This window comes from Hippopotamus amphibius, chromosome 9 (assembly GCF_030028045.1).
Source record: "Hippopotamus amphibius kiboko isolate mHipAmp2 chromosome 9, mHipAmp2.hap2, whole genome shotgun sequence".
NCBI lineage: Eukaryota > Metazoa > Chordata > Mammalia > Artiodactyla > Hippopotamidae > Hippopotamus > Hippopotamus amphibius.
Genome location: NC_080194.1, coordinates 116,906,800 through 116,918,647, shown reverse-complemented (window position 1 = coordinate 116,918,647; position 11,848 = coordinate 116,906,800). Strand labels below are relative to the sequence as shown.

Below are 11,848 nucleotides of genomic sequence, written 5' to 3'. Positions count from 1 at the left end.
ATGTCTGCAAGAACACCTAATAAAGTGTCAACAGGAACTCTCTGGAAGGTGGATTGTGGGGGAGGGAACTTTTAATTTCCTGTATTCATTAAAAAAATGTACAGACATGCTGTAAAAAAAAATTCTTTTGTCCCAGTTTAGGGTCATGGTAACTTCCTTCTCCACAATAGCACTTAGGACAAGAAAAAGTTATCAATGACGCTGAAAGCAGAAATGAGGTAAAGTATTTGCATGGGGTGTGTGTGTGTGTGAGTGGGACTGCAACACACAAGTCCATTTTGCTCTCACAAACTACATTAGCAAAATACGTAGAAAATGAGGTAGTACAAAACTTTCTTAGATATGTGGATTATTTTTTTTTCCTCTAGAGCGATTTATCATGGATAGTGGAAGGCGTTTTCTTTGGTGGTTCTTCAACGACCTTTGTGTTTTGCCATAGAGAAAGCAATGTAAAAGAAAGGGGTTTTATTATGTTTTTTATATAAGAAGATACTTGAATTGTCTTATACAACTAAATTAACAAGAAAAGAGTGCCAGAGTCAGGACACAGTATTTATTTTACTGACTTGCCCCAACAGATAATAAATATTGATTTAATAGTGACCAAACACATGGGCAGTATCTACTTAAGTGCCGTTAAGATGGCCAGTTGGGGATAACCACATCTAAAATAAGGCCAAATCCTTGAATCCACTCCTTTTAGCAGAAATAATTAAAACCATCTTGGCAGAACCAAGTCTCTGCAAAACATACCAAATATATGGATGGCTTTAAGAGAACAGAGAACCCACAAGCTTGAGGAAGCCTCCAGAGGGTTCTCTTCAGGACCAACAGGGTGCTTGTGTCATCCTGGTCCTCTGTATAAGTATCAATATTAAAGCACTGTGAGTTCAGTAGTAAAGGGTCCTGAGTTCAGAGAAATCCTAAGGAGGTCAGCAAGACTGGTATATTATACTGTCAAATACTTACCAATAAAATAACCACACTTACTGGCTGATGATCTATGCAAGCCTCTGCTTTCAGGAAAAATTTCATTGAAACAATCCCGGAAGATAGGGGACTGGGCCTTTCACATCTCCAGGAAACACAGTTTCATAATTTTCCTTTATAATCTAGCCCCAAATATAATCATGAAAATTCATGTGTAAAGCCCTGGGTCAGGTGTCCAGACTATGAGAAAGCCACACTCCTTGAATTCCAGAGTTTATGATCTAGTTATAGAGAAGTGTTTAATCACAACAGCAACTAACATCTGAATGCTATGTGCCAGGAACTTTCCATGCTTTATGTCATTTAAACCAACAATAACCCTATGAGGTAGGCACTATCAGGCCTGGTTTACAGGTGAGAAAACCAAGTGCACAGAGGTTAAGTGATTTATTAAGTGATTTATTGTGGAACTGAGACTTGAATCCAGGCAGTCGATTCCCCTCTAGTAAGTTCTGTTACAGAGGTACAAGCAAAAGAGAAACAAAGCACAAAAAAATTAGATTATTTCAAATACAGGAGGGATGAAAGAAACTGCAAGGGGAAGGTCGTACAGGCACAGCTAGACAGAGAGCAAGGTGTAGCAGAATGGAGAATAGGTTGGTTTGTCAGTAAAAAGTGAAAAGACAATGATGAGAAATAAGACTGAGGAGACAGCCTCAAGCCAGCTCACTAAGGGTTTTCAATTTTATGTGAAAGAAGTTTGGATTTCATTGTGTAGGCTGCGGGCATGACAGGAACTCGAATAAAGAAATGAAAAGCTTTCTTTTGTGTTAAGATTATCTTGGCAGAAATGATTTGGATGAATTGAAGAAGATGGAGATTACTTGAAGAAAGACTGGTTCAAGTGGCTACAGAAATTGTAGATTTTTAAAAATATTTACTTTATTTATTTGGCTGTGTTAGGTCTTAGATGCCGCATGCGGGATCTTTTGTTGTGGCATGCGAGCTTCTGTCTAGTTGTGGCGTGCCCCGCAGCATGTGGGATCTTAGTTCCCAGACCAGGGATCGAATCTGCGTTCCCTGCATTGCAAGGTGGATTCTTAATCCCTGGACCACCAGGGAAGTCCCTGTAGCTATAGAATTTGAACTGTCCTAGGTCAACAACTGTCGAAGGCCTATTTGTCAGACATTCTTTTCTACATTGAATGTTCTGCTGAGACCTAGTTATGTGACTTTGGGAAAGTCAATAAGCCTTTGAGTCCTTGATTTCTTCATTTGGAAATGGAAACACTGAACATGCTTTTAGATTTCATCCAGCTCTGAAATTTTGAGTCTCATGAAAAATTTCTTCCTGAAATTTAATCTTGGGTGATCTTAGTCTTTGAAACTGGGGTTTATTTGTAGAAACCTTGAGTGCTTGAAAATATCATCCCATTTTTTTTTTTCCTGCTGGGAAAAGAACCAAAATTCTAAAAAATAATACAGCATTATGCTTTCTATCTTTAATACAATTTATAAATAACTACTTTTATTTTGTTGCTGGGTAACTGTGACCCAGAAGAGTTGACTTTGCATAAAAGGAACCCACAGTCCTCTAGTCTTGGTGTTTTTCCTATAATCTTCTCATACAGTGGTTAGAAGAAAGTTGATGGAAGACTAACTCAAAATAAAGTATCTTTTTAATCCATGTTATTGTTTTTAAAGACAGTCTGTTGCCTTTTCCTACAGTATTACCAAAGAGAAGAAAAAAGTATTTTCTTCTCCTTTCTTAGAAGTTCAGTATTTAGTCAACCATTGCAATTTCCAGTGGACCTATCCATTAATATTTATAGAAAGGAACTCTTCAAATACCTCTAATCTGTGTTTTAAATTAGGGTAAGATTTGAATGGTGGAAAGGTAGGGTGGCCAACTCATCCCTGTTTGCCTGGAACTTTCTCAGTTATAGCACTAAGTCTCATGTTCCAGAAAAGCCCTACCTTAGGCAAACCAGGATGGCTCCAGAAGCCGAGAACACCCAAATCCTACCTTGTCTTAAACTCCCAACTCTCCATGAAGCTCCTGCAGAGGCCATATAAAGAAGAAACAGCAGCAAAGGGCAAATATAGTGTTTTATTTGATTACTAGTTACTATTAGGCTAGGTTACTCCTGATACTCTGAGAGAGAGCTGCAGTAAAGCTGTGAAGGAGCAGACAGATAAGTCTAGAGACCAAAGGGCTTTATATTGCTCCTTCAACCCAAATTTTACAATCTTACAAGCTAAGAGCCTTTGGCCTGAAATAAAGTAGAAACAGAAGACTTAAAGCAAAGATGAAAGGGCTCAGGTCAATGTGCAAGGAAAAAAGAAAAGAAAGATGAGAACCTTGGGTCAGTCTCTCTCTTCTAGTCCATGGAAGCATGATGTAGAAGAGAGCCCCACATGTGTGTGGTCTTTTATTGCTGAGTGCCTCTTCTTACTGGTAAACATAGCCTAATCCATGTTCTGGAATATTAATAGCATCTCTTTCCCAGTGGGGAGCTAGGAGTGAGAGTGGAAGAAGAGAGGGGAGAACGTCCCCCGGCACAATGCTAACAACAAAACCAAACCAAGAAGCATGCAAGTGTCACTGTGTGAATGTGTGAAACCTCTGTAAGAAATTAATTTCTGAAAAAAAATTTTAAATTCAAAGCTTATTTCAAAGTAATAGAAGCCTTTTTAGTTTCTTTAGTAGACAATTTATTTTGATAAACTTGCTCAATAACAAAAATACAAGTGAAGAAAATTATGTTCATTTTATACAGTTTGTATTAACAATTTGTTTTGAAACTATTAATCGAAAAATGTTATAACCAATTAGAAAACAATTCTTAATAAAGTTTGGGGTAATATACAGGCCTTGATCACAAACTTTAAAGTCTCTTGAGGTGATATAACTAATAAGTCCTATGTAGGGAATCTAACCTACACAGGCCACTTTTTTCCTTCATATATTTTTATCCTTCAAAAATTAGTTCTGAAAGACAGCTTACTGTTTTGAATTGTGAATGTAAATTTAATATTTTAAAGAAGATCAAAGGGGGTTGATAAAACAGTTACTACAATCAGAGTAACTTGTGGCTAGTAGTCTTTTAATAAAGACAAAATAAATGCAACATGTTCCTCCCATGAAGCCCACGATGCAAAATAATAGATAAGAGTAGTATATTCAAAGTTAGTTTCCAATACTTTTTCAGGGTCTTTCCTCTAAATCAATAGATTGTATGTCACCAGGACTATTCATTATTTTACTTAAGAGATTAAACAGTGACTTCACAGAACATCAACTGGGGATATCAAAGATTTAGGCAAAAGGGTAAAAACCAATGAGTGTTTTGGTCATCTAGAACATTAAAAAGAAAAAAAAAAAAGCCATCCTTCAAAAACAAAACAAATGAAACAGAAAATAGATTTATAAGTAGAAGAGTCAGAAAAATTACATACACACATTAACAACATAGAACATGGATTACCTTTGGAAAGAATCATACTGAAATGTTTGCTTTTAATGAACTGAAGATTTTTCATGTTTACAGATGTTTAGGCATATTCAATAGGAGCTTCCAAAAATTTCAAACTAATTTAAGTCTTGTGCAAATAAAACCTATAAATATTTTTCAGCAGATTTTACAGTGATGTTCTTAGGTATGAGAAGAATGCACACACTCTAAAAACAATGTAACAGACAAAAGTTTGACAAATGATTGCACCATTAAACAGTTTTATATACAGTTTACAAGATATGATTTCCTGCTATAAATTAATACTGTACTATGTAGTACTTATTATAGTGATCTTTTTAAAAGCAACTGCTGACAGTTGACTATCTTTTCACTTACAGGATTTATAGAATTTCATTTATATGAATGAGTCCATTTCAATGTTTGGTCTGGAAGAGTACAAAGATTTGACTTCACATACTACTTGATGGGATGGTTTTAATCCTGGGTTAGAGTGCTGACTGGTTAGAGGGAGTTTTCCCCTATCAGCCCTTTATGCACTGGACTTCCAAGACAATGATGAAATTAAAGACAATTTAATGGTTTGTGTAATAGATACAAATAAAACCTTAAATTCTGCAACCTTATATGCAATACCACTGTAAGTGAAAGAAGTAAACAGTGGGGAAATTCTTAGCAGCTGAGAAACTTTCTCTCCCCATGCTCATGATCCAGTTAAAAATATTTTGAGAAGCTATTTACAATAAAATTCATCTTTTGGAAGAGAAAAGCTCTTGGTCACATCATAAATTAATCTGAGCCACACTTTGCTAACACTTATTTCAGTGGTATAATGGTGACAACCAAAGCTTTCCTTCAAAGTGATCCATTTGACTGAGGTCCAATCAAATCACAATGGGAACTGCCATCCCGAATGTCATAGCACATGTCCAGTGGTATTCTTAGAATTGACTAGACATCATAATACTTGGGGAAAATTAGTCTCCCTCAGGCATTTCCTAGAGGTTTCTTTGACTCTGGGAAGGAAATGTGTGACATTCCCCCAGCACACTCAAGGAATGCACCACAGTGGTGGTCCACCTCTCACCCTGACTCCTGAGTGAGCTGAAACACTGGGGTTTTCTTCCGCAATAAAATACTGCTGAATTAACAGTAAGATATATGAATGTCAAACAAGCCAGTGTGAAACACATCAGGCTCCTCCATCTCATACCATGAACATCTGAGGAGGCAGCCCCATCTCTGAAGTAATCATTAAAAAAAAAAACAAAAAACCAAAAACACCCCCCCAAAAACAAAAATCAAAACACAGTGCATTCATTTCAGTTTGTGTGAAACAAGGGACCCTAACTCTACTGATAGGGACATTTGGGTTGCTGTTGCCATGAAAGACTCCGTTGCCATGAAAGACCCTCCTGTCCCACATTTCAAACAGGAGATTATCTATCATGTTCACCTGGAAAAACAACTAAGCATTGACATGAAGACATGGAACTGTGGAGAAGAGAAATACCATATTTTAACACTATCTGTGGGCTCAAGGGTTAGCTGCAATGCTTCTTTCAGGAAGAAATGTAAAGCTGTGGGTTTAGTACAGCCCTTTAAAGTAAATGCAAAAATGTTAGCTTTTAGCAAACAAAGGCATATAGCATTTAAAGAAAATATTGTATTGCTCAGGTTTTTGGTAAAGGAGATTATTAATAATGCTTACAGATGAAAAAACAAATTTAATTTTTATGGCAGAGTGAATTTAGTGTTATAAATAGCCAAAATATTGTAAATTGATATTACTAGCGAATTTCATATTTATGTAAAGTTGTGTGCTTGAACATATAAAATGCATTATTAATGTAACAGACTGAGCCAGTAGAAAAAGAGAACCTCTGTACAACGGACAACAGTTGCCAATAATTTAAATAGTGTCAGATTCCCCAAATTATAAGGTTTGACATGATCTTACCTTCTACTATCATATACAAATAAATTAACTCTACAAAGAATTTTAGCTTAACTTAAAATTGCACCTGGAAAGATATGGGATTATTTGTACCTATTACAAAAACCTGTTAAAATCAAGGGCTGCTACAAAGAATGAGGTAAACTGAAGACTCTCTCCACTATGCAGCCTTCAGATAAATGGCTTTTTTTCTATTGAGTTCTAGGTTTGCACACCACAGTGTTTTGCTAGCAAAGCATTCAGAGTTCTCTTCCAGGAACTGTTTGCATGTGTGTGTATATAAATTTACACACACACATACACACACACACACATATATACACACTGTATACTGCATCAGCAAAATATATATATTATATATATATTTATATAAATATAAGGAACATTTCCCCCACCCACCCACCCCCAACGACATGTTTCTTAGTGTTTGATTTTTTTTTTTTTGTACACAGAGAATAGGGAATTTCAGAATTTTTACATACATTTTAGCAAACAAGTTTTGATCTATTGGCTTCTTGGTGCAGTAATGCATTGGCAATCCATTCTGGTGCCAAAGTTTCATACCGTTACAAGGAAGCTGTGAACACTAATTTCTTAGGAGGTGAGGCCAGCCCCACATGAACTTCTCTTGCATCCCTCTGGTCCGCCATGATTCATAAATACTTAGACTTTTTTTTTCCCTCCCTCAAATGAATCATTAGACGTTAAAAATGGAACAACAGAGTCACAAAGGGCCACATGCTTTTCAGTATAAAGCATTCTCCTTCACTAGGTTGCTATCACAGTGCAGACCTGACTGCCTGAATATGGTCAGGAGATTTAGTCAATATTGTCTGTATTTGGTTATGGAAAAGGCTCTCCTTATTTCTTGTTTTTAAATCCAAAGTGCATAGTGAAAACAAATCAAAGCATTTTTTTTTTTTCTTTTCAGCATCAGTTTCATCTAAGCAGCTTCCTATGCGAGGACTACTCAGATGCCTTGCCTTTGTCCTCCCCACCCTCCAAAAATAAAAAAATAAAATAAAATAAAAAATAATAAAAAGAGTCAAGCCATTTAGACATTCATCAGCCTGGTAAACAAACTTTGCCGGCAAATAGAAGTCCTACTATTGTAAAGAAAATTGATAAGACAAAAAGTACATATGATGACCCAACTACTGTGTTGTTGGGTAATTTATAAGGTTGACCTCCGACTTCATTGATGTAAAATCCTATTGGAAATATTAGGGCAGCCATACAGAAAAGGATCACTGTAAAACAAACCAAAACACAACATTAGTAACATAGTTTGGTGATTAAGAAAACAATGAAAATCTGGCACAAAGGAAGTTTATAAGAAGGGTTGTGGATTGATGACATGGTTAAATCTTTTATAACATGGACCACTTATCAAAAGATTTGTGTATACTACAGATCCCCAAAGCCTAACAATTAAATACAGTAAAAGCTGGTTTAGCCTTTTACATACAGTTTTGAATATCAGCATTAAGAAAGGCCTCCAAACCTACTACGTACTCATATATACAATTCTTGACCATTTAAAGTAGTGACTAAGGGCTCTGGCTAGTGTCAGGCAGGAGCTAAGTTCTGGCTCTACTACTTACTAATGGTGTAATCTCAGGCTTCTGAAATTCTGAAAATGGGTAAGTATATAGTACAAGGATAAGCAAAACAATGTCAGGTCCTTCACACAGTGCCAGGTTGATGGTAAGTGCTGAATAAATGTATATTATTATCATCCTAGTATTATTTTGCCAATTCTCTGCTCCTCTCAGATGGTATTAGTTATAAGGAATTGAGAAAAGATACATACAAACATAAATGCTATTTATCTTACTCTGATTTAGAGTCGGCTAGTGGAGAGAACCATAGACTTCTGGGACGTGGAGCGAATTGTCAGGGTGGTTCTCTCTCATGAGGGACAACGTTCCAAAAAAAAAAGAATCTCTCCCAGGTTTCTGACTAGCGTTTGAAGTGGGGGAGGGTGGGGAAATCTTTGAGTTTTGTATACAAACACAATGAAATATATTATTTGCGAAAATGATTCTAGAAAGATATCAGAAAACCCAGTGTCTGGGCAGAAGTAATTCCACAGTTGGCTGTTTTAGGAAACGGTGTGCTCTGCTGTGCTACCAAAGAAACGCTCTTCTTAGGGAACACAGATTACCTATATATAGATAGGCTGGCTTTTCCAAGAAAATATTTTTTGCTTTTTGAAAGCATGTTGGTCAAATGTTCATAGCCTTTCAAATTTCTTTGAAGGCAGAAACATTTCTGCAGTGTAATGTGAAGACAAGTACTACAATCTTTCTCATTATTAACTGAATGAGAAAACTTTTGTGAGTTAAACTCATCCCCAGCAATACTGACAGAGTCCTGGATAAATATACCAATTATTTTTGTGTTACTCAATCAACAAAATTTAATAGGAGAGTCCTAAAAAAAAAGCCGATTAGGAATATTTCCTGGAAGGAATAGCTCCAGAAATGCAGGAAAAAGTAACCTTAAGTAATACATTAGCTTAAGAAATACACCAGCACTCTCATTTGCTCTACACCATTTAGGTGGATTATTTTATATTAAACGGACATGGAGTCTGTTTCATTTTTGGCATATAACCATACCAAATAATGTTACATAAGTGGATTTAGATTCTTTTGGATATCTACTATAGAACAAACGAGAAATTCAGGTATGAAGTATTAGATCTTTTGGCCTTTCTGTTGTACAGTTAGCAATAAATAACTTTATCACTGCTGCCAATGCCCCCTTATCAGTGGTATCTGTCACCAATCTCTAATGGTTCTTATGCCTTAATGTGGTTTGGTAAGTAAAATGACACCACAATCTAAATAGCTATAGACAATCTAATAAAAACAATGGGAAAACATTATTGTCTTAAAAACAATTTGTCCTTTAATGGGGATTAATCTAACCTCAAGAAATACTAAAATAATTCAGAAGTGCTTAAGAGATACGCAGGAATTACTGTTGTTCATTCTGTTAATTGATGTCCCAACTTAATTTCTATACTTTCCTATTTTCTACTGTAAGATAAAAATCTATCCTTTATAATGGAGTAATCATTTAATGACTATATTTAAAGCAGGGTTTAATATTTCACAAGTGTTAAATATTTTCCAAATTGGTCAGGAAAAGTTCAATCAAATTTTAAGGAAGCCATAAACTCCTAATTCTATCCAATATTGGTTTTTAATCCAAAGAATCAAGCTCTCTATACTTCCTGGGGAGATTTAATGTTGGTGGATGAAGCGTTTTTGTTTTGTTTTAAGCTACTGAGACCCGTGAAGTTCCTTTAGATCTTAAAATACTGTTAATGCTGAAAATATCTATCAACTTTTGACAATCAAGTTCTGGGACCTAAATAAGTCTGTAAAGACCTAACTCCATATCCTGTATGGCACAGATTTCTTGATGGTCGGATATCAGGTGTACTGGCAGACAAGTAAATTAGGGTGGCAAAAGCAAGGACAAAAGTCAGACTTGAAGAAAAGACACATCTTTGTCACCCTTGCCCCACAGGTGAGCCACCTCATGTGTGGCTCTCCTTTGAGCATTTCCACTGTGTAGATCCATCAGAAAATGTTAGCTTTTATTCTTATCAAAACTACAGCTTAACTGGAATAGAAATACATACAATAGAGAAGAAGTACATTTTCAAAGGCTGAATGGAAGCTCTAGGGGGAGCCCAGTCCCTTTAATGACTGCCACCCCAGTAGAGCAGCTCTGGTAACAAAAGCAATGTATTTAAGGAAGCTAAGAGTAATGCAGCTCTATGCTTCCTTAGATGACATCAACTCCAAGATATATTGTTGAACCAAAAAACCAAGGTACAGAATAGTATAAGTAGACAAATATATATTTATAGGACACTCACACATATACATATATGTTTCTCTGCATAGAACACCACCAGTAGGTGTTCACCAGAAACTGGTGACAATGGTTGCTTCTACGAAAGGAGTATTGGACACAGGGTGATGGGCCACAAATGAGATTTACTTTTCACTTGGTGACCCTTTCATAGGATTTGAATTATGTATCATGCACATATTATTTTAAAAAGTTACATTATTTTAACTGGAAAATAAAGGAAAAACATCCTGCATTTCAAGGTAGCTACGTATTAAATATGCACTTAAATATTCTTTCTTGATGAGGAATGAAAAACAAGATAATCAAAGTTCTTTCCCTTTATTGGGTCACAAGAACCAATGGCTCATGTGAGCCTCTTAATGTTTTTCTCTGACTGATACTACTTTGCTAAGTTATATTTTAGATTTTTGGTATTCAGAGCATATGCACTCCCAAATTTCAACTACATCCAGAAAGTAAATCCTTCTTCTTTGATTTCATTTTACTCCTAAAGAGTGAATTCTATCTGGATAAGTAACTGTAATTTGTGAGTAAAAATTCTCTTGAAATTCCTCATCAATACCCTTTAATTTAGTAGCACTGTCTCTGTAACTGCCTCCAGACCCTACTGTTTAGAAAAGAACTGTCTCAGGTCTGTTTGACCTCAAACAAGATCATCAACCTGCTTCACATTTCTTAACAAGGATGGAGAAGCCTTTTTAATGCCGAATGCAACCTGATCTGAATTTTAAAATTAAGAGAGAAATAGACATAAAAATAAAACAACAGATCAAGAAACATATACATTCTCTAAAGAGAAAGAGTCACAGAGAGATAGGGAGAAACAGAGACTCATGAACTAATATCCCTATCCTATGATCGTTAAGAATAAATTGAGTTTTAACATTAATAGGGATACATGGGATTAAACCTTACCCCTATAATACAAGTTCTGCATGACAATATCAAGTGAAGGTAAGCTGTGTTATAATATTAATTTTTTAAAAACTCAAGAAAACCTGAGATGATTATAAGACACTGAATTAGAAATTAAATCCCATAGCATTTGGCATAGGTATAGTTATCTTGTTCCTTAGAGCAGGGTTTCTCAACAGGGCCATTTGGGGCCAGATAAGTCTTTGCGGTGGGGGGCTGTTCTGTGCATCTGCACGCTGTTCAGTAGCATCCCTGGACTCTACTCACTACATGTCAATAGCATCCCCCTAGCTGTTACAATCAAAAATCTTTCCAGACTTCGACAAATGTCCCCTGGGGAGCCAAACTGTTTCAGAAAGAAGCAGAATTACAGAAATCTTTCCTTTGCGCATTTTTGTTGCTTTTAGCTTGGGAAAAGCCTGCGCTGTGTTTTGAAATTAAACCAATTTTGCAAAGTACAAGAAAATGTGTAAGATATAGATATAGCATACCCTTGGGCATAGCTTAACGGCATAAGAAATGTTGAGAAACAATTATTAAATAACCAAATGTGTTGATTTTTCAATGGTCATACAACAACTTACAGCAGAAACTCAAATCAATGATATTAAAAAGCAAATCACCGCCTTAAACTAATTTATATTTCTGTATATTTTCTTCTAGATTTATCTTT

At 35.8% G+C, this 11,848-nt stretch overlaps 1 protein-coding gene across 2 annotated transcripts in view; it reads right to left on the bottom strand.

Annotated features, from left to right (window-relative positions):
- Nucleotides 1–699: 699 nt before the first annotated feature.
- The window catches only part of MOSMO (modulator of smoothened), a 60,349-nt gene continuing 49,200 nt past the window's right edge, over nt 700–11,848 (bottom strand). Inside the window, exons 3-4 of one of the 2 annotated variants that reach the window (XM_057747840.1) lie at nt 2,957–2,989; nt 700–857 (exon numbers count right to left, since the gene is read on the bottom strand). In XM_057747840.1, coding sequence (XP_057603823.1) covers nt 700–857; nt 2,957–2,989 — 191 coding nt within the window. Of the gene's footprint in view, nt 858–2,956; nt 2,990–6,775; nt 7,614–11,848 lie in introns of those variants that run through there. The other variant, XM_057747839.1, reaches the window with a different exon arrangement.